Source organism: Lagenorhynchus albirostris, chromosome 3 (genome assembly GCF_949774975.1).
Source record: "Lagenorhynchus albirostris chromosome 3, mLagAlb1.1, whole genome shotgun sequence".
Lineage (NCBI taxonomy): Eukaryota > Metazoa > Chordata > Mammalia > Artiodactyla > Delphinidae > Lagenorhynchus > Lagenorhynchus albirostris.
Genome location: NC_083097.1, coordinates 112,051,312 through 112,073,436, shown reverse-complemented (window position 1 = coordinate 112,073,436; position 22,125 = coordinate 112,051,312). Strand labels below are relative to the sequence as shown.

General features: G+C 57.8%; 1 protein-coding gene and 1 long non-coding RNA gene across 2 annotated transcripts; both read left to right on the top strand.

The window, feature by feature from the left end:
* Positions 1 to 7,094: 7,094 nt before the first annotated feature.
* Positions 7,095 to 8,053, top strand: LOC132518249 (uncharacterized). Its single transcript, XR_009539894.1, has 2 exons — positions 7,095 to 7,303; positions 7,855 to 8,053. It is a non-coding gene; the product is annotated as an uncharacterized LOC132518249 (long non-coding RNA).
* A 4,545-nt stretch (positions 8,054 to 12,598) lies between these two features.
* PITX1 (paired like homeodomain 1) lies at positions 12,599 to 19,258 on the top strand. The gene is made up of 3 exons (XM_060143645.1): positions 12,599 to 13,165; positions 15,488 to 15,720; positions 17,742 to 19,258. Exons 1-3 carry the CDS (start codon positions 12,994 to 12,996, stop codon positions 18,282 to 18,284), a joined length of 948 nt encoding a protein of 315 aa, XP_059999628.1. The 5' UTR covers positions 12,599 to 12,993; the 3' UTR covers positions 18,285 to 19,258.
* Positions 19,259 to 22,125: the final 2,867 nt, after the last annotated feature.

The following is a 22,125-nucleotide window of genomic DNA, read 5'->3' as shown; positions in this document are numbered from 1 at the left end:
TCAGTGTGCCCTGATCAAAGCCGCCAGCTGGGCAGGCAGCCTCCAAAAAGGCAGGTACTCTGCAGAGAGGCCAGCCTCAGATTTCATAGCCAGTGCCAGGGAGCAGGCAGATGGAGGCCTGTGCCAGATGGAGGGCCCAGAGGGCAGAGATGTTCTGAGCAGACTGAGTCTCTAGGCCTCAGTTTCCCTATACGCACAGTGGGAACCCCGAGGGAGAGAGCTCATCAGCCTGGAGCCACACAGGAAGCTACCTCAGACCCCACGGCGCAGGGCAGGACAGAGGGGGAGGCCCGGGGGACAGAGAGTCCAGGGCCCCGGCCCACATCCTTCACCTCTCTAGGCCTGCACTTGTTTGATTCCTGGGGATGGAAACAGTGCCTGCTTTACAGATTTGCTCTGAGAACAAAAGGAGCTCATGCACAGAAAGATGTTGGCAAAGCCCCGGCCCACACCTGGGCCTTAATCCACGGGAGCTGGTGTTATTGTTACTACCACTCGCCATCTTGGGCAAGTCGCTGAGCCTCTTCCAAGTTCTCCTCTCCCTCGTCTATAAAGCGGGCTGACAGCTGGTTGTGATGAGGAACCGCCCTGATACAAAGAGCCCCACACAGGCCTAGCATCCCGCTGGTGCTAAAAAAGCAGCGTGCCCGCTACGTGGATCCGGTAGGTATTTAACTGGTGCTTGCTGACTTGACTCACAAACAGCTAACAGGAAATTTTAAAGGAGCGAGGAACAGCTGACCCATGGAGGTTCTTCCATCAGGATGGAAGGCCACACCTCGGCACCCCCAGGGCCCAGGACCCTCGAAGACGGGCTGGCCAGCCTCGTGGAGAGGCTCCTTACTCTGCAGCTTGCAAACTGTGGCCCAGGGAGCCCTGGGGCGCCTCGGGGTGCCTGTAGGGCCAGAAAGGAATGTGGGGGGAGGGCAGATGAGCCCACTTCTACACCTACCCTCAATCAGAGCAGCACTGCATTCATCTGTTTAGGAGTCCTAGTAAAGTTTCATCTGAAAAATGCACCCTTCTGCTAGAAGTCATTCAACTTCTTGTTTCTCACATGAAGAAAATAAAGCCCAGAGAGTCCCAAGGGGCCAGGAACCCAGCACTTTGGAGCTGTGGAGGCCCTTTTGGTAGCTCTTTATGCCATTCCTCATGGCAGGTGGGGCAAGAGGGATACAGGGGGCTGTGCCCCTTCCTCAGGTGGATAAGAACATCCAGGCTGAGCCTGCCCTTCGCTAGCTTTGTCACGTCCCTGCCCCTACCCCAGCTCCAGGGCAAACTCCTGCTACACCCACACCTCAGGGGGAAGTTCACTTTCTCCAGGAAGCCTGCCCTGACCCCTAGGTTAGGTTTGCTGCCCCTGTTCTGTCTCCCACAGCCCCTAACCTGCCCCACTTCTAAAGATGCATTCATCTTTAGATCCAATCCCTCATGAAGGATTGCACCAAGACTGTCTATGACCCCTGAGTCCCCAGCACCCCAAACAGTGCCAGCACATGGAGTGGGTGCTATTGAAATTGCCTGATGAATTGCCTGTTGACAAGTGGAATGGCGTACAGCCTCCACTGTCCTAATCTGTAAAATGGGTGAATACCACCTCCCACAATGAGAATAATGACTGGCAAGTCAAGGTCTCAAACAGCAGAGGTCTTTCTTCTGCTGCCCTGGGCAGTTCTGAGGGCAGGCAGCCAGGCATTATCACCAGGTTCCTCTGCCATGGCAGAGGTTCACCTCAATGAACAGAGGCCTGGGCTGGCCATGCGGGGTCCCTTACCAAGACCTCAGGGCACCTCACCCATCAGAGGTGCCTGCCAGGCCAGCACACACCTTCTCAGCACTAGTATTTACATAGGCTTTGCAGAGGGGGGACACACAAAATGCTTCAAAGCACTCCACAGGGGAGAAGGGACCACAAAGCCCTGGGGATCCAGCAGGGGCTCCTGTAGCCAGCCCTGAGCTGACTCCAGGACCTACCAAGGGCTGCTCCTGATGAGCTCACGAGCCTGTGGCTGAGGCCAGGCCTCGCACGTGTGGCCATCCCTACGCATCACAGCCCTGCTAGGCATCTCCCATTGAGCAGCTGAGCAAGCGAGGCTCACAATGATAAGGGGGCAGAACTGGGATTCCCACCCACTCTGCCTCCAGATGAGCCTTGAGTGCCGGGGAGAACCTGGGCCAAAAGTGAACACACAGGATATCTCAAGTCCCCAGGTTCTAACCCACTCAGCCCTGGAAGTGGGGCTGGAGTGCTGGGGGGCATAGCTTAGAGAGAAGAATTAGAGGTGCAGGTGACTCTGCACCAAAACACACTCCCATCTCCCCACGGGGCAGTCAGCCTGAGGAGCCCAGGGGAAATGGCAGTCACTTTGCAGCCACCAGCTCTATGCATCCAAGGTTCCCATCTGAGGGGGGCAGCCCCGCAACACTGAGGGAGCATCAATATTTCATGGGCAGCTCCCTCCTGGCCTCCAATCGTGTTCTCAGTCGTCATGAAACAATTCAGAATTTCCAACTCAGGGCTAATAGGCTGCCCTCAGCCAGTCAGCCAGAGGAGGCAGGGGTAATTATTTTAAAAGCTTCCGACAGAGCTGCTCACCGCGCTGGTTCCGCAGATGGTCTGTTTGCGGCAGTGGCTGTGCCCCTTCGGGCCCTGAACGCCCTGTCTCCCCAGCAGCAGCAGACACCTGGAAGGCTCCTGGAGCACAAGCCACAGAGCCTGTGAGGATGAGAGACACAGACCAGGCCTACAGAAGGGTAAACTGAGGCCCTCTAAAGGGCAGCTCCAAAAGCAGGGGCCTCAACTTCTCACCTTCATATTTCCCAAGCCAAGCTGTAGCCTCCTGTGCTCCAGGCAGATGGATAGACTGATGGACCAAGAAAGAGACGGATGAAGTGGCCGAGTGAATGCTATTGCAGTATTCTGCTCCTATATCACCTCCTCAGATCCATCCTTCACTACCCAGAGGGAGTGATCTTTCTAATATAAATCTGACCAGATCTCTCACTGTTTAAACTCTTCACCTGCTCCTGTTTGCCTTCAGGAGAACATCCCATCCTCCTAACAAGGATTGTGAAGCCCTGTGGTATCTGCTTCCCACTTAATCCTCCAACTTCCTCTTCCCCCATTCTATGCCTTATCACCTGTTCCAGTGCTATGCCACAGTAGGAGGGGAGAGGGGGAGAACTGTTCCAGGCAAACTCAAAGCCTGTATGTCATTCAGGGCCCTTCAACACCAGGCAGATTTCCTCTCCAGCACTGTGCTCCAAATATGGCTATGGGTGGCTGTGTCTGCCTCGTTGGCTCAACCCAAATGAGCAGGAGATATCAGTCTTTGTGTGTGTGCAATCACAGGCACAGAATATGTGTTCTCTAAACTTCTGCTGACTTAACAGATGCCTGTCCAGGAAGGTTCCAGACCAGGGCTCTTTCCATTATTCCATATAAATGCAGATAGGTCTGCAATGAAAAAAATACTTGAGATGCCCAAATGGTTTCTATTTTTGCTTTGGCTGCCAGGAAGCTCAAAGTGCAATATAATAACGCTCAAAGTAATTAATCTCTTACCTGATCCTAGGGGTTCCTCTCTACCTTTAGAGCCTCTAATTCCCTCCTCACAGATGAAAAAGGGAGTACGAATAGATGCCCTTCCTTGATCTAATGATCCATCCCTATATGTGAGTCAGTAGACTCTGAGCCTGCCCTCAGACTTTCTGGTAGCCCTCTACCTCTTCCCATAGATGAATGCAGGAACAATCTTGATGGACTTCAGACTCTCAACAAAGCCAGTGCCTCCCCACTACACTGGAGTGAACTTCTTACCAACACCATCAGCAGCCCTCTGAGAACCTTCACAGGGCAGGGACTTCTTTGGGAACTAACCCATTCCCCTCCACTTGCACCTCAGAGGACTTGTTGCAGGGCAGCAGCCAGTATTTTGGAGGGAGTATGATGAGTAGTCCCTAACATGGTGGTGCACCCTGTCCCATCCTTCTGGGGTGCAGCCTGTGACCCTAGCCTGGCCAGACACAGCCCTGAGCCACTCTTCTCCACAAATTGATTGGTTCAGCAGTGGGCTTGCAAGCTGCACCCAGCCAATCAGCATAGCCAAATTCCTTTGCCCCCCCCCCCAGGGAGGGTCCTGTGGTTGGCAAGAGAGGCTCAGCCCTGCTCTCGAGGAGCTTACAGGTGGTAGGGGCAATACGTTTTAACCAATCATTACATAAATACTGATCTCAATACTATTGAAATAAGAGCTATGAAGGGAAAGGACATTCTCCCTGCTTTTACTAGATATTGAAATAAGAAATACTGCTTGAAGAATCGTTATGCCTTTCTGCATAACTGTGGCAGAAGACATTTGCCCATTATGTTTAGTGTGAATTCATGTGACAAATTCAGCTCAGAGTTTTGTACTACGGAGAAAAACTTTGGACTAGAAGCAGCATGTCAGTTTGGAAGGAAAGACAAAGCAAATGCATCAGACAATTCTGTTGACCTTTTTTGGTTAGGTACCCGGAAGCTTAAAGCTAAACTGATACTAAGGTACAAGGATTGTGTCACTTCTGTTCCCGGTGGATCCAGCTCTAACCTTCCTCTCTCTGATGCCTGATTCCTCTGCCTTTAAAGTAGAAATATGTATGCCCCCAAGATGTCAAAATCTAAAGGGAAAATGTGAAAAATTCTTTTTGGAAGAAGTGAAAATATGATCATAAAAAGCATTTTTAACCTACTCCAGTTCACCAAGAACTTCTGGGCTTTCAGGCCCTGATCCCACTCCACCCCACCTGACCTGCCTGCTCAGCTTCCCTGATCCAAAACTTCCAAGCAGCTAAGCAGGGGATGAGAAGCAGGTCTGCTAAATCAGAGAATGAACCTCCTCTTGCCTGATTCAACCAGCGTGACCACCCTGGGGAAAGAAGGAAACAAAAATGAGAGCAAACTCTTTTAAAGAGCAAAGCTACCCGGCAGGTATCACCACTCTGAGCCTGCTGTCCACCCTTACACCAGGCCACACCCCTCAACTCCACCATCTCCTAGATTTATCGATGAAGTGAAAACTCTTATTATTCTCCCATTTCACAGGTAGGGAAGCTGAAGCCGGGAGATGTTATGTGATTTGCCCAAGGCCACACAGTCAGTAAAAGACAGACAAGACTCCAACTCTGACCATCGGGTCTCAGAGGCAGCTTTTTGACACCACAGGCTCCGCCTGGGAACAAGGACCTACAGAGAATCACATTCATGGGCCCAATCACCACTGAGAACAAAACGCAGAAAATCGCTGCTGTGCAGGAGGAGAAAGGTTTGATTTCCCAGCGCAAGCACCAGAGTGAATGCCACCGCAGCTAGACAAATGTCTGGCCCTCCATACGTAGTAAGGGCCCAGCGGTTACATTTATGCCCAAAGATGCCCAGGCGCCCAGGGTGTGGAAGGAGGCTGCCTGAGACAAGGTCGGTAGCATCTCAGGTTAGCAGCCCACGGGCCCAGACTGGCCAACAAACCAGTTTCACACATAAAACAGACAAACTCGTGGCAGCGGGAGAAGGAGAAGCTAGAATTCCTGAAGGACAGGGTCCAAGCCTAGAGACTGCGTTCCAAGTCTGAAATCGGGGGTGTCAGGGACTCAGCCTTCAGCCTTACGATTCTGTGTGCACCGAGCCCCACACACCCACCAAAGAGGTGCTCCCGCTGTTGAGGGTCGAGAGGAGGCTGTGGATTCCCGCAACAGTAGGACAGGGTGCAGGGGCCGCCTTGAGGGCCCGAGTGCCGCGGCCTCTGCGAGCCTTGGTCCCGCAGGCTTCCGGCTTTGGGTGTTAGGAGGGCGTCCGGGGTCTCCGCGTTGCCGGCCGGGTAGCTTTGGAAGCGAGGACCAGAGGGTGCCAGGGCGGGCGCAGGGGGCCGTGGCCTCTCCCGCAGCAGCTGTCAGAGAGAACCAGGCAGGGAGGCGCCGCCGGTGACGGCACCTCATGAAACATTGATGCCCGGCCGCCGCACTGCCATCTCCCGGCACCTTGAGCCAAAGCGGCAGCCCTGAGTCCCTTGGCCGTCGGGGGCAGGCTCAGGTGCTCCTGTCCCCCGGGGTAGTCCCAGACCGACTGCCCGCCCGACGCTGTACCCCATCCCGTGGCCCCAGCAGCAGCAGGCTCAGACTGGGCACTTGGGGGAAGCGGGAGCCTGTTTGTCCAATTGGTTTCCGGCACAAGGCTTCACGCGGGATATCTGGCCCTGGGTGAAGAACCCAGTCGTCTGCGGTTGGAACCCAGTTCCCCTCAGTCCGATCCATCTCCCAGGAGCCACCAGCCAGGGATAGCCACCAACCAGGCCACATAGGTTGAGTCCTCCCCTGTGGAAAGGCCAAGCAGGACGACTGCTGGAGGGTGTGCAGGCAAGGGGCTGGACAAGGGGCCTCAGAAGTCTGTCCTTGTGGGGTTGGTCTCTCCTTTCCTCAACAGCCCAACCCCTGAGGAGGAAGGGGTGGGGGGAGAATCCTCCAAGCAGAGCAGATCGGGAGGTTGTCCCTCCCTAGTAACCCCCCCCCCCCATACACAGAGAAACTCTAGAGTCTGTCCTCAACTTCCCTTGGTTGCCAAGCTCTGCGCAGCGGACTCCCCCTGTCAATATGCAAGAGCAGCTCCCTCCCGCAGGCTGAGCAGAAAGGGGGAAAGGTCGACTCTCACAACCCCGGCTCAACCGTCACCTAGCGGGACGTGGGGAAACTCCGACCAGACCCCGACTAAACCGAGATCGGGCTCAGCCCCTCACGTGTCAGGTGGGAAACTGAGCCCGGGGAGAGAAAGCCTGCGGGGGCCAGGCCGGGACTCGCAGAGACTTCGTCCGCATGCGGCCAGGCCCCGCCTCCGCGCGCGCAGTCCCGGGGCGCGCTCAACGGCCTAGGGCCCGGGCCACGAGCCGCGCAGACCCCTGCCTGCGCCCCGAGGGAGGCCGGGACCCCTAGCCGGCGGGACCGCGCGCCGTGCCCTCCGCGCTGGTCCCTGCGAGAGCCTCGCTTCCCCTCCCCCCTTCCCGCCTCCCCAGCTAGTGTCCCCGCCTTCCCCGCGGGCGACGGGCGGCGGCGGCGGCGGCGGCGGCGGCGGCGGCGGGGCAGCGGGAGGAGCGGGCCGAGCAGTGGCAGCCGCGTCCTTGCACGCTGGGATGTAGCGAACCAGAAGGGGCCGAAGCTGCGCGCAGAGCCGGAGACGCAGCTGGATCCGGGGCCCTAGCCAGAGTCCAAACCTAAGCCAGAGTCCGTGGCGAGCGAGCCCGGAGCCGAGGAGCCGCACGCGCCGCGCAGTCCGGGTCAGGTAAGCGTCTTTGGGCTAGGGGCGCTGGGTCCCCGCAGTGTTGGGGCGCAAGGAGGTGGTGGCCGAGTTGCGCGCTGTTTGCTCCGGGAGTAGGTGGGGTCCAGCCGGTGGCGCGGGACTGAGCACATCGCGAAGGCCAGGCGCCATCAAGGCAGCTCCAGGAGTTCATTCCTGCGCCCAGCGCACAATCACAACTGCCATTGTCAGGCGCTACCTCACCTAACCGGTGGACCCACGCCATGCTTTAGCCCTGAGCACCCTAAGAGGGCAAGAGTTTCGGGGGCGCGGGCCCCAGCCCTGCGAAGGGCACAGCCCTGGACGCCCTTCGCAGCCCCTCGTGGTGGCGCGGACCGCTGGGGACCTCTGGGAGAAAGGGCAAGCGAGAGGGCCGCCCGCCGCTCCCCGCAGCACCCAGGAATGGGGGCCCCAGAACGAGCGGAAGCGCTGGCCCCTCTGCACGCGCGGGGACTTCGGCCTAAGCTTCGCGTCAAGAGGGTATTTTTCCTAAACGAAACCGCTTCATTCGTTCGTTCGTTCGTTTGTTCGGGCAGCTGTGCCGCAGGAAAGCAACAGACGTCGGCCGGAGCCCCGGCTGTCTTCGCCGCGCACCCCGACGTCCCGCCGCAGTGCTTGGAGGCGCCCCCAGCCCAAAGCGGCCTGCCGGAGCCGCCACCGGTCAGGCTTTTCCTTACCCTGAGAGAAACCCCAAATGCTCTTGGCAAAATCCAATAAAGACATTCCCGCAGCTTCTCCAGGGTTTGGTGGTTGACTCTGGGTTCCGGAGCACACAGCCGCTTCTCTAGAACCGGGTCTCGGAATTCTGAAATTGACCAGCCTCCCAAATCTCGGCCGATTCCACCGTGGTTAAGTGAGGGCCCCGTGGCCGGGATCGCAGCAATGGGAACCCCAGGCCGGAATCCAGGTTCCAAGGTTTTCCGGTTTAGGAACTCCCTTAATCAAAATATTTGAATCCACTTTTCTGAGAAACCAAGGCTCAGGCATTCTCTTGGCAGCCCAGTGGCCTCTGACAGCCACCAGGGCCAGAGGGAGGCAACCTCGGGTTGCTGTCCACTTGGCAGAGGCTACAGGTCTAGGGTGATGACAAAAGCTACGGGCAGCAGGGGCAGCACAGGAGGCGGACTTGCTGGCCTCCTGCCTTTTCCTCAGCCTGCTTTCGAACTCCTCACCTCTGCTCAGAAAAGGAAAAGAAGTGGACTGGAGCATACAGACCCGGCTGCCTGGACGCTAGGATGTAGAGGTGGCTTTTGCTGACCTTCAGGCCAGGTTCAGGGTACCCTTCTATCAGGAAAGCAGCTGCTGGAAAGAGGAGGCTGTGTACAGCAGAAGCTGACCCTCTGCTTCCCAGTTGTGTGACCAGCCGTTGCCACTTTCCTAGCCTTCTCTTCCCCTGGCTCAGCTATTCTCAGGAACTATACAGCGACCAGTGGGCTCCGGTGAGCCACGAGCCTGGAGCGCGATGGGCCCTACCAGCTGCTTACGGAGAGTTCTGAGTTCCATGCTCCCATCAGCACCCCACTGAGCCATACTGCCTGAATACATCTCAGCTCTTCCCACCAGGACAGGCTGGGGAACCCCGACTGAAAGGCAGTCACAGGCTGGGGACCTAAAAGCCTAAAGGATCCAGTGAGATCATTCCCAGCCCCTACCTGAGCACCCCTTTCCCCATCACTCAGAGATTGCTTGCAGTCAAAGAAACAAGAGTTTTTATTGGGGAGGGGGTGTTAGATCCGGCAGAGGAGGTAGGTGGTCCGGGCTGCACTCCCAAAACTGGGTTTTCTAGTTTGAACTTCTCCACGGCCTAAGAGGCTTAGGGCTGGAATGTCCCGGAGAGTCATGGATGGTCCCTGGGGCAAGCCATGGCACATTCCTTTCCTTCTCCTAAAATCCCTTGATTCTGGTGCAAAGATTAGGACAAGGTACCTCTGTGAGCGGGTGGAAGGATGCCCTCCATGAGGACCCTCCAACCACCCTTCCCAAATAAAATTACTAAGCCATTCTTGGGCACAGAGTCTGTTTTCTGTAAGCCCAGTCTCAGGAAGAGCCCCTATGGTGATTATTTCAACCCGACAACAGCCCAGGCTTCTCTGCTGAGCCCAGCCAGGACTCTAAGCCCCAAATTTCCTGAAAGTCACAGAATCATTGCTAGCTCTGTGTGTCCTGGAGGGATGGGGCACATGGTTCCAGCTCCAGGAAGCCCCCTTCCCTTCTCTCTTCATGTCACATCATCAGGTGAGGTGGAGGCTGAAGCAGCAGTCAGGGATCGCTGTGTCCCATGTCATACATGGGAACTCGCACACAGTGTAGGTCAAGCCTTGTCTAAGGTCAGACAGCAAAGCCAGGGGAACGCTGAACCCCTGCTCTTACTCCTGAAAGACAGCTGCCTCCTGTCTCGTGTGCGTGCATGTGTGTGTGTGTGTGTGTGTGGTGTGATATGAGTGTGCAAGAAGCCCCTACTCTGCCTGGGATAGCAGCCAGCGGAGCGAGTGGCTGAGGAAGAAAAGAAAGCGCCCAGGTCCCGTCTCCAGCCAACACCCAGAATCAGGCCAGGGCCTCCTCTAGATCAATCACTTCCTCACCCCTGCTCATTCAGGCCTGTCCAGGTCTAGCAGAAAAGACTCCCCTGGGCAGCCCCCACTGGTCTCAGCCCCTCTCTAGGGCTCAGGGCCCCTGGGATATGGAGCTTCACCGGCAATAGTCTGAGCACCTTTCCATCCACACAGCAGGCATTAAGATTTCCAAACATAGGGATTATGGTGACTGCCTGGAGCACTGCCAGAGGCTTGGATCCAGAGGGGCACACAGCAGGTGCTCAATCACTGCATTAAATGCATCCACAGTGAGATACAAGCCCCTCAGACTGAATAGCTAGAGCTGCAGAGTCACAAAACAGTCCCCGTCCATGCAACGCCTGACTCTAGCCCCTTTGGGGAGTGGGGGCCTGTGACCCTCAGCCTCTGGATGCCCGTAGGCAGACCATTCATTCCATGCCCCCATCCAGAGGGGCACTGTGTTTCCCACCTTGGCCCGACACTTGGTGGGCTTAGAACACACCCCTGTCAGCCAGATTTTGCACCAAACAGCATCAGTGTTCTGGGACCCAGAGGCCTGGCTGTGTGTACACATATGTGACTGTACTCCGCAGTCCCCTGTGTGGGTGCAGTATGTGTGTGTCTGTGTGTGCACAGCACACCTGTATGGGTATGCAGTACATATGAGTACATGCATGCTTTTGTGACCTGTCTGTATCCAGGCAGCGTGGGTGGCACACTGTCCAGTCGGGGTAGGGTAGCTAAACAGAAGATGGCGTGTGAAGGGGCACTCCCTGGCATGCTGCAGCACCTGAATACCTCCTTGAAAGGAGGTATCTGCTGCTTCAGGAGATTCAGCTAAAAAATGTAGTAAGAGATGGGGCTGAGGGCAAATGCTAGGAAATCATACCCCCAGTGTACCTCTCCCACCATCCCCGTACACACCAAGTCTGTTTTCACCCTGGGGGTCTCAACTTGGAGAAACTTCCCTTTGGGAGGAAAAGGCTGGAGTTACTGAGGCCCTCCCCCAACCCAAACTCCTGGGATGCATCCTCCCTCTGGCCCCAGCCTCAGACCTTGGCCCCTGTGGCCTCAGGCACCCAGTGAGAGTGGGCCAGCCCTAAGGAACTGTGCCTTTTCCCCAGGGACCAGAGCTGGGGGCCTTGGGCTGAGGCCAAGGGAGCAAGAGGCAGGCCTGGTTCCACCCTGCCCACGCCCCTGCCCTCATAATCCTTACCAAGGAGCTCAGCCTGGGGCGCGGGTGCCTTCCTCTGATAGGGAGCCAGGTGAGGGCAGGGACTGAAGAGGGTCCCAGACCCTGACAGCCTGCACAGTCAGTCCCAAGCAGAGACCCCAGGAGGACATGAGGATGCACTAGGCCCCAGGGTGAGGTACTGGGCCTGGAGATTACCACAGTGCTTCCCCCCGAGGCCGCTGTCCTGCCCAGTGCCACTTCTGTCTGGTGGAGCAGACAGATGAGGGGCAGAGGGCAGCCTGGGGTCCAGCTGTGGCTAGAGGAACAGGTCAGGGTCACACCCTACCACCCGAGCTGTCACCTATTTGCTCAGGACTCTGATGTCTCAAGACCAGTTAAGCAAAATCCTTCAACAAACTTTACTGAAGTAGGAGGATTCAACGAGGGACTCATTCTTAGGGGTGGGAAGGGGGATGTCTTTGCCTGTGCTCGTAGAGTGCCCACTGGTGCTGCAGCTTAGCTACCACTGCGTGGGAGAGAAGCTCAAAGACGGTCCCAGGCTTCCTGGGCTGCTGGCCTAGGCTTGAAAACTGCAGTCACCTGGCCTGCCAGGCCTGTGCCTGAAGCTCTGGGAATCCAAAGTGAGGCCCCAGGCCCTGCAAACGTGCCCTGAAGGGGGCAGAGCCCCATCGTGTGGCAACCGAGGCCGGGGCCTGGCGGATTTGGTCAGACCATTGAAGGTGCAAAACAAGGGGAGACAGCCCTACTGAAGAGGCTCTGGGGCCTGGCAGGGCTCTTGGGGTCTCCTGCTGCACTCGCCAGCGGCCTGGAGCCAACAGAAACGCTTCATCTGATTAGAAGCCATCAGTTCTATCCCAATCCCGGAAAATTGACTGCGGTGCAGAGGGGGAGGCCTGAGAAGAAGCCTTGGGGGAGAGGGTCCAAGCTAATTAGGAGGCAGCATCCGGGGGCCCATTAGAGCGCAGGCTGCTGTCACTCAGCCTGGCTCAGGTCCCGGGAGACGAGGCCGGGTAAGGAGGGGCCGCGGCCCCTCGACGAGGACGCCGCTGGGAGCTGCCAGAACGAACCCCGGGCTCTGCCCCCACCCTGGCGCTGGCTCGCAGGCGCCCGGTCGGTGCGATCCTCCTTGGTGAACATTCACTCATCCTGGGCTGTTCTTGCCGGGGGCTCGGGACTTCGAGGCGGCCCAGACAGGAGTTGATTCTGAGCGAAACAAGTCATTTGGGGCTTGAGGTGGGCACGAGCCGCGCGGGACTTGCAGACCAGATGCGTTTCTTTTGTGCGGCCGCGGGAGAACTCAGTGTGTCACCGGGGAAGGAGGGTGAGGCGCGGCGAGGCCGCGGGAGGGGGGAGGCGGCGGGAAGGTGGCTGCGGAGGGGGAGGGCGCGGGCGAGGCAGTGAGGGAGGGAAGGAGGGAGGGCGGCAGAGAGGGCGCGGCTGCGCGGGCGGCTCGCGGCTGGATTCCGCCCGCGCTCCCTCGCTCGCTCGTTCGCTCCCTCCTTCCCTCCCAGCCCCCTCCCACCCAGGCCCACCCCACCCACCACCCCTGGCGCAGGGACTGCTGGAACCTGGCGTGCGCGCTGTCGCTTTAAGACAGACTCTGCCGGCGCCGTCCGGAGCCTTAGAAACCGGCCCCGGATCGGGAGCCGGAACCGGGGCCGGGCGGGCGGCTGAGGCCCGAGCGGCGGGAGGGCAGCGCGGAGCGCGAAGCCGGGCTCCCGGTCGCGGGAAACCGCTGCCGCTGCCGCCCGCCTGGCCCCGCAGCCCCGGGCGGTCCATGGGGCGGGCGCGGCGTCGTTTCGGGCGCGGGCAGCCCTGGGGGGCGGCCGCTTAGGCGCTGCGCTCTTGTCCTCACAGGTCGCAGCCAGGGCTGCCGGGCGCGCCCAGCTCCGGCCCCTGGAGCGCCCGCCGCGGTCCCCGCCTCCATGGACGCCTTCAAGGGGGGCATGAGCCTGGAGCGGCTGCCGGAGGGGCTCCGGCCGCCGCCGCCGCCGCCGCCGCCCGACATGGGGCCCGCCTTCCACCTAGCCCGCGCCGCCGACCCCCGCGAGCCGCTCGAGAACTCCGCCAGCGAGTCGTCCGACACGGAGCTGCCAGGTAAGCTCGGCTCCCCGCGAGGCGCGCACGGAGCCTACCCGGGTGCAGGGAGCCGGGAGCAGGGCCTGGCGCCCGCTCCGCACAGTCACGCTCGCTCTACGCCCCAGGAGGCCTCAGGACCTTTCCTTTTCCCATTCTCCACCTGACGCTGAACACGGACAAGTCGGCGCTTTATGAAGCGGAAATTTAGTGCTTTTCGAAGGCACTTCCACGCGGTGCCCACGCGCCAAGTGACCTGCAAATGCACGAACCTACAACCGAAGGGTCGGAATGACAGCCCCTCTTGATCGGGAGCAAATAGAACGGGGAGAACAGTTAGGCTTGCGCAAATGGTTGTCGAAGGGCCGCTTGGACCGAAGGAGAGGAGCAGATCAGAAAGAAATGGGCGGCGGGCGAGAGAAAGTGCCCAGAGGGAGAGAGTACAGACACCCCGACAGACTGTGGGCGACTGACTGAGAGGGAGAGACCTAAGAGAAGGTGGCGGGAAAAGTCGGAAAAGCAAACTGGGGGGGAAGAAAAACAACCTTAAGTAAAGGGAAAAGAGAGGACAGCGAGGGCGAGTGGGCCAAGAGGGGCGACCCGGCTCCAGTCAGAACCGCCTAAAAGAGGGATCCGTGCCCCACGTGCTCCGCCAGAGCCCGGAGCCGCCAGGCCGCGGGTCCAGGGCTCCGACTCTGCTCGGCCAAGTCTCCTTCCGCGCTGCCTTTCTGCCCGAGCTCAAGCTTTTTTCCCCACGCCAGCTACTGGGCCGGCGGGTGGGCGGCGCGGGCAGTGATGAGGCCAATACCCGGCCCTGCCCGGGCTCCAGGGTCTCCGAACGGCTCCCGCGCTCGAGGTCCTAGTTCAGCGCCGCCGCCGAACTTCTCACTCCCCCGGCCGTGGGCGCTGCTTCTGCGTTCATTTCTTAATCCACCGCTGAGTGTTTCTCTACGAGTTTTTAATCTCTATTTATTTCTGTTTTGCATCCCTAAGTGACTTTCTCTGAGAGGTTCTGTTTGCTTGGTTAAAAAAACAATCAACGCTGGACGATACTTCTGTTTTCAAAAGTTTTAACCGTGGCCTTTGGTTGGTTTTTATTTTTAAAACCCAGAGAAATACATAGTCATAGATTGCTTTAAAAAGCCAAGTCTACGAGAATAAATTTTTTAAATTAACTGTATTTTTCGTTATAGAAAGAATTGCTATACTAGATATATTTCTCTGGAATTTAAAATATCTACATGCAACATTATTCTTCGGGAGATTTTTAAAAGTCAATCCAAAATGGCGCTTTTCTCCGGGATTTTCTCAAAATCCGTTTACAGTGATGTTATTTGGGGAATTTAAGTTATCTAACTATAGTGTTGTATTTCCCTGGGATTTAAAAATTATTTCTAGAAGGGCATTATCAGGAAGGGGTTAAAAAAATCTATCTACAACAGTACATTGATTTTTTTAAAATCCCAGATAAATAAATGCCTGTGTCTGCCTGGAGTTTATACACTTAACAGCACTGTATTTAGTTAGGGGTGTGTTTGCACGGAGGTTTCTGGCTTCTTAATCTGCATTTGCTGTGTTTCTACCTGCCTATTTTTAAGAATTTGTGACCCTTTCTATGTTTTTAGGCATAGAGCTGTGAGCTTTTCTGGGCTTCTGTGTTTTGTTTTTAAATTCTTTTTCTTTATGTTTCAATGTTTCTATAACTGCATGTTGTTTGTGTAGCTTCAAAGAGAGAGAGGCTAGAGCCCCAGGTCACCTAGACAGAGTCTGTGAGTCTGGGCTGCCTGGCTGCTGCCAGAGGGATTTTCTGTGCCTTGGGACTTGAGGCCTGGAGCTAAGGCCGAGAACCCGGCTGTGTTGTGCCTGCCCGGTGGGGCTCCCACACGGCCCTGGGGAGAAGAAATTGGAGGGGCTGCAGGCCACTGCCTGGCTCTTGCTCCACCCACCCCCCAGCTTCAGGCTAGAAAGATTTGATCCTAGTTCAGAAAAGCAGAGACCCCCTCTGATTTAGAACCCCAAGAGTCCTAAAAAATGTACATTTTCGGGTGACATCAACAGCAGAGCCCCAGCATGAGCCGAGCTGTGAGAGCAGGCCCTGCGCAGCTAGGAACCTAGGCCCACGTCTCCGACTCCTGGGCTCTTCTCCCAGACGAGCCTGATCAGAGGTGACTACTGCCTACCCTACCCGGCACAGGCGGACTCTTTCCAATGGGTACAATTCCAGGGGCCCTGGCGGGAGGGCGGGCCCCACCAGGGCTGACCACGAGCGCTTCGGTGGAGCCGGGATGGGGTGCAAAAGGGCATAAGCCCGAGGTGACTGGCGCCCTGTCCTGCCTGCTTCAGAGAAGGAGCGCAGCAGGGAACCCAAGGGGCCCGAGGACAGCAGTGCGGGCGGCGCAGGCTGCGGCGGTGTGGAGGACCCCGCCAAGAAGAAGAAGCAGCGGCGGCAACGCACGCACTTCACAAGCCAGCAATTGCAAGAGCTGGAGGCCACGTTCCAGAGGAACCGCTACCCGGACATGAGCATGCGGGAGGAGATCGCCGTGTGGACCAACCTCACCGAGCCACGCGTGAGGGTGAGCGTGGGGTGCGCGCCTAAGGGGACCCGCGCAGACGGCTGCCAGCCGGCCCAGCGCAGCCCTTGAAAGCTTAGACCCGCGCTCAGACTATCACTCTTTCGCACACTCAGACCGGCTCCCTCCCTCCACCGGAGGCAATTCCACCTTAGGCCCCGGTCTACCCAGCTGCTGCAGAGCCGTTTGGTGCTAGCCCCCCTCGGCTGCTGCCGCCTCGGATCCCTCTGACCCGCATCCTACCTGACCCTCGGGCTCTACCGCAGCCCCCGCCCAAAGACCTGTGTCCCCAAGGGATGTTCCCCTGCCCTGCAGAGCCCAGAACCCGCTCGGCTGTTACCCCCTAGACTGAGCAGAGGATTCCCCGCTGCTGGGGACCTCCGAGCCGCTGGCACCTTCCCGCGAAAACGAAAGGGAAAGGCAGATCCTGCCTGGCAGCCTGAGAGAGGCCTGATAAGAGTGCAGGCTTGGGGGGTCTCAAAACTTCCTAGGGCAGTGGTCCCACCCGTACGCTGCTTCTCCAAAATCTCAGGATATTCTCCACCGGACTCTTTCTCAGCCATTCGGCCAGTCTTAGCTGAACCCTTTCCCTAATGCCCTTTCCCGTAGGGCTGGGTTCAGGTGAGGAGGGGGCAGCTCTGGTGGATGAGTGAGCCTCAGGCCGAATCCCTTTGGAGATGTAAGGTCTCCAACTCAAGACAGGACTGCACCCTCCCTCTTCTCACCCCTTGGTTCCCGGTGAAAACATGGCTGTCCTGCCAGAGCAGCAAGAGAATCACTTCTTCTCTGGGTACTGCAAATATTTAATCAGATATTGGGAGCACGTTCCAAGCTAAACCAAAGTCCCACCTGGGCCACAGACTCCCTGCTATAACCCCAGCTCTCACCCCTCCCCAGTCAGGCTGGCCAGCCCAGTGGGATAGAGAGTGAAGACAGCATTCGGTAATCCTGAACTCACTAAGCCTGCCTGGGGTTTACGGTGGTACGGGTGGGGTGGAGTGGGGGTGGAATCAGGCAACGTTAGTGCTGGGGATGGAGAAGGCTGAGATGCAGGGGTCCGGCAAGAGAGGTCGGGATACAGCCCGGGGCTGGTCGAGGGCTGCGGAGGGCAAAGGACTGGGACTAGATGAGGATCGGCAAGCACTGGGAGTTGGAAAAGAAGAGGTTCTAACGGAATTTTGTGAGGAAAAGTGGAGGGGGAGAGTAGAGAGAAACTAGTAAGAAGTGAAAGGAAATTAAATATTTGCAGAAAAACATATTTGGCGTATATTTAGGTAGCAGAAAAGAAATTAAGTATTTAAGGGAGAAGCAAAAGGATCAAGTATTTGAGAAGACTAAAGAATCAACCATTTAAGAGAAACAGGGAAGGTCAGATATTTGGAAAGAAGAAAACAAACTAAATATTTGCAGAAGAATCAAAAGGATCAAAAATGGGGGATAACGAAGAAAAATGGACTGTTTGAGGGAGAAGAAAGTGGTTCAGATAGTGGGGTGGACGGAACGAAAATAAACATTTGAGGCAGAAATGGTAATATCAAATATTACCGATAAAGATGGAAACAGACTATCTGAGGAATGAAAAATAGACTGAAGAATGAGAGGAGTCGCAAGGTCGTATATTTCAGGAAAGAAAACTACCTTTTGTATTCGAGGAAGAAGAAAATGGATGGAGTATTTAGGAGGTAGATGGGGAACTGTTTGCGGGAGAAGGCAGAAGATGACCTGGTTGAGAGAGGAAGAAAGAAAACAAATATTTGTTAAAAAAAAAAAAAGAGGATCCGTATTAGGAGAAGAAACCGGATTTAATTGGGGGAAGAGGATAAAGATCAGAAAAAGGAAAAGACTAATATTTTCTGGAGACAGGAAGGGAACCATTATGGAGAGAAGGCAGGGGTGGAAATATCGAAGAAAGAAACGGTATTCGGAGAGAAGGAAGCGGGCGGAGGCCTCGGGTGGGGCGGGGGAGGTGGAGGCGTCTTCCCGCCCTCGGCAGCCCTGACCTTTCTCCTGTCCCCCTCCCCTAGGTCTGGTTCAAGAACCGGCGAGCCAAGTGGCGGAAGCGCGAGCGTAACCAGCAGCTGGACCTGTGCAAGGGCGGCTACGTGCCGCAGTTCAGCGGCTTGGTGCAGCCCTACGAGGACGTGTACGCCGCTGGCTACTCCTACAACAACTGGGCCGCTAAGAGCCTGGCACCAGCGCCGCTCTCCACCAAGAGCTTCACCTTCTTCAACTCCATGAGCCCGCTGTCATCGCAGTCCATGTTCTCGGCCCCCAGCTCCATCTCCTCCATGACCATGCCGTCGAGCATGGGCCCGGGCGCTGTGCCCGGCATGCCCAACTCGGGCCTCAACAACATCAACAACCTCACCGGCTCCTCGCTTAACTCGGCCATGTCACCGGGCGGCTGCCCGTACGGCACACCCGCCTCGCCCTACAGCGTCTACCGGGACACGTGCAACTCGAGCCTAGCCAGCCTGCGGCTCAAGTCCAAGCAGCACTCGTCGTTCGGCTACGGCGGCCTGCAGGGCCCGGCCTCGGGCCTCAATGCGTGCCAGTACAACAGCTGACCGCCCAGCCGGGCCACGCGGGCCGGCGGCCGGCACAGCGCCGGGGCCGGGACCGGGTCGGGTGCGGGCGCGGAGGACCTGGCGCCTGCGCGGCCCCCTGCTCCCCACCTCCCCACCTCCGGCTTGGTTTTGTGTTTGCTTTCCTGGACCCCACTCTGCCCTCCAAAACGAGACAAAGCAAAAAGACGTCGGAGAAAAGTGCCGCGAAAAAACGGATGAGTTGCAATTTTCCTCGGGATGGCGCGGGTGGTGCGTGCTCGCTCGCTCGCTCGCTCGGGGCCCGGTGGGCCACTCTGCGGAGGGGACGCGGCGCGGGAGGCGAGCGCCGAGGCCGGCGGCCCGGAGGAGACGCCCCGTAGCCCGCGTTCCCGCCTGCGAACTGGAGCGCGGACCGCCGGCAAGCCTGGACCCCGGCCAGGTGCGAACCAAGACGCCCCCTCCGAGCTAGGCCCGGCCAAGCATACCTTAGCTCGATCCGGATCCAAGTTGGAGGGGCGCTGGGCCAGGGATGACGGTACCCAGTCCAGGGTCGGGATCTCGCCGTGGAGCCGTACTAATGGCCCCGGCGCGCCTCGAAGAGCCCTTGCCTGCCCCGCAGGATTACTTTAAGGCCAACGAGCCGCAGCTGGCGGTGCGGGCGAGGCGGGAGCATGCGGAGTGCTCGTCTCAGAGCATCCCAGCCCCCAAGCTTCGCAGCAAGCCCAGGCCCTCCCCTCAGCTCCCGGCTAGAAGGTGGCCCGCCTGTCCGGCGAGGAGCCGCCTCCTCACCGCCCGCCGTGCAAGAGTCGAGCCGGGAGAGCTCGGGGAGCGGCCAGGGCCCCACGCCGTGCCCACTTTGCACACCCGCTCTCCGGCCCGCGCCCCAGTTTACAGCGTCCTTGTGTATGTCGGACTGACTGTATAGAATTATAAATCTGTCTATATCGACTTGTCCATGTACATCCATTAAAACCATAGTACGAGCGTGCTAACCACTGCCGAGCCCTGACTGCTTCATTCGGTCTTGGAGGGAAGGCGGGTAGAAAGGGAACTGCACCCCCGTGGGCCCTGCGAGTAGGAGAAAAGAGCCGAAGCCGACCCTGCCAGAGGACCCTACGCCCACTTCCCCACCACCATTCCAGACCAGTTCAACCCGGCTCCCTTGAGGGCGCAGCCCAGCGCTCCGAGCTCCCTTTCCGCGCGCGCCTGCGCGCGCCCGGTACTCATCGGCGGTGCGGCTCAGCCTCCCGGCGCCGCGCGCGGGCCGCTCTAGCCTGGACCACCCGCCCTACCCGACCGCCGGATTCTGCAGGCTCTTCCCAGACTGGGTCTGCAGTGACGCTCCAGGCTTTTAGGGTGCTTCGCGGCCTTTGTCTGCTGGGAGCTTGGCGGTGGGAGCCGCTGAGAGCCTCTTTAGACCTGGGGTTGCCTGTTCTCCAATAGGCCCGGTGCCCCCACCTTGAGCCCTGCTCTGGTTGTTCCAGGAGGACCGAGGGTGCTGGATCCGCCAGAGTCGAGCCAGGGCCTCCACATCGAAATCCCACGCAGGGGCATATGGCTGTTCCGGTGAAAGTGTCCATCCATCTCACAGAACTCACTTCTCACTTACCTTACATCCCAAGTTATCGGTCGCTCCCGCCGCCACCTCCCCCTACTTTTGGAAACTACTGAACAAGACCAGCCTGTAAACTGCCTGTAAAATTCTGCTTCCCTTAAGTAAGTCTCTTCTAATGGCAAAACAAAATGTCTGCAGCTGTAGCAGGGGAGGAAGGAGGGGGTGGTATTCTGCTTTAGAATCACCTTGTGATTGTCACTGCCCTGGAGCTGGACCCAGGCAAGCACTAGATGGGAGTGGGGCACAGCCATGGGCTTAGTCATGAGCTAATAGCTGGAGAGCCCTGTGCACACATTCCTAAACCAGGTCAACACTGCCTCTGAGGTCAGGAGTGCTGTCCCTATTATACAGATGATGGAACCAAGGCTCCATCACACTATGCACTGGGCCAAGGTCACACGGATTCCAAAGCCAGGCATCCTTCCACCGGTCTTCTCACCTTCAGATGAGGAGTGAGGAGGGGTCCTTGCTGGAGGATGGCTCAGCCTGATGCTGTAGGACTTGGAGTGAAGGGTTCTGAGAAGGACCGGGCCAGATACACAGGCTGGAGGAGGGAGGAGGGGGGAGGGAAGGTTGGGGCAGGGGGCTGGAGCCCGACCACCCCTCCCCCAACGGCTGGAGTCCAGAGCTCCGACCCCTCACTCTCTGGAAACATAAACACAATCACATCTGGACTCAGAGTGCCTCCCCCAGCCTCACACATCTGCCAAGGCCAGGGGGCCCTGGTCTCAGCTGAGAGCAGGAGGCAGGGGAGACCTAGAAGGAGGTGGGACTGGAGAGAAGAGGGAGGCAGAGAGGCCTCTCTGAAAGTCAGGCCCCGTCTCAGGTGAGAGAAGGGCCGAAGAAGAGCTCTGGTAGAGACTTAGTGTGGAGGCGGGGCCACAGGCCGAACAGCTGCAGCCAGGAGGAAAGGCAGCAGCAGTCCAGGATGACCCCATCGTCCATCAGGGACCACGGCCACCAAGGTGAGTGCAGGACCCAGCCTTGGGCCCCCCCATCTATTCTGTGCCTGCAGATAGTACCCAGCCCTCCCCAGCTACACCACCTGCAGGGTCATCTCTGGAGGGGGGATGAGGAACACACGGGGTTCTGAAAGGCAAGTGCTCTGAGAAAAGGCAGAAAGTCCTGGTCCTGCTCTGCCTGAAGAAGACTGGGGAGGCTTCATTTACTGTGCTTCTGCCCTTGGTGCTGGGGATGGAGAAGCGGGAAACAGACACAGTCCCTGCTCTCATGGACAAGTAAACAAACACGTATAATTACAAACTGGGCTGAGTGCTTTTGAAGAAAACATGGTGCTGTGAGTAAGAAAGAATGAAAGTCCTGCTTCAAACAGGATGGGCTTGCAGGCAAGGCTGTTCGGGAGGAGGCGGCGCCATCTCCGCCTCCAGTGGCAAGCGGTATCGTACACTGAGCCCATTCAGGGTCCAGGGCCCTCTGCTAAGTGCACGCGTCTCATAGGTGAGCCCCTTTTACCTGCACCGCAGCCCTATGAGATGATCGTCATTATCCCCTTTCCCTGATGAGGCCCCTGAGGCTTAAAGAAGCCACACAGCAGGAAGTGATGGGATGGATTCAAACCCAGTCACCCTCTACCTTCCGCACTGGGCTGCCCCATGCCAAGCATCGTGGGCAACATGGCAGGGGAGGGTGTCTGACCTTGAAGAGATCATAATTTCTGCTGGCCACACAGGACTGGCCCGCAGGAAATAGAAAAGCAGATTTGTTCTTACTTGGTACTGACAAAGTGACCCCCAAAGGGCCGCTGCAGATTTAGAGGGGCCATGAATTAGGGACAAGAGGGCAAGAGGCTGGTGCCCAGCACTGGTTTGCAGGCACTGTGGGCACCAAAGGAGGATGGGGTGAGCCACTGTGTGCAACCCCTGTAGTGCCTGGTCATTGAGGGAGAGGAGCCGAGTCACCTCCCCTAGCTTTATGGCCCTCCCTCTGGGCCACCAGAGTCACCTGGAGGGGGAGGGGGAAATCACAGCTGGAAAAGCTGCCTCGCAGAGGGGCATGGCCTGGGGAGTCCAAGCCCTAGAGGTGGCTCTGGGTGGCCCTTCAGCTCCACATGCCTCAGCCTGCTGCTGCCCCAGGAAATAGCAGTGGGACCTCAGTCACCAAGAGGGCCAGTCTGGGAAATGAGAGTGAGGGTGGTTTTCTGCCCAGGGACCTCCCCATCTCCTGGGCCAGTTACTTGGCTCTGGCATCCACAGGAACTTTTGCTGTGGTCTTGGAGAGCGAGAGTTT

Bases quoted from the DNA above. Each gene is read 5' to 3' on its own strand.
- PITX1 (XM_060143645.1), top strand. From the start codon at position 12,994: ATGGACGCCTTCAAGGGGGGCATGAGCCTGGAGCGGCTGCCGGAGGGG. The intron at 13,166-15,487 runs GTAAGCTCGGCT...TGCCTGCTTCAG, and splicing joins GTCCGACACGGAGCTGCCAG to AGAAGGAGCGCAGCAGGGAA. The intron at 15,721-17,741 runs GTGAGCGTGGGG...CCCCTCCCCTAG, and splicing joins TCACCGAGCCACGCGTGAGG to GTCTGGTTCAAGAACCGGCG.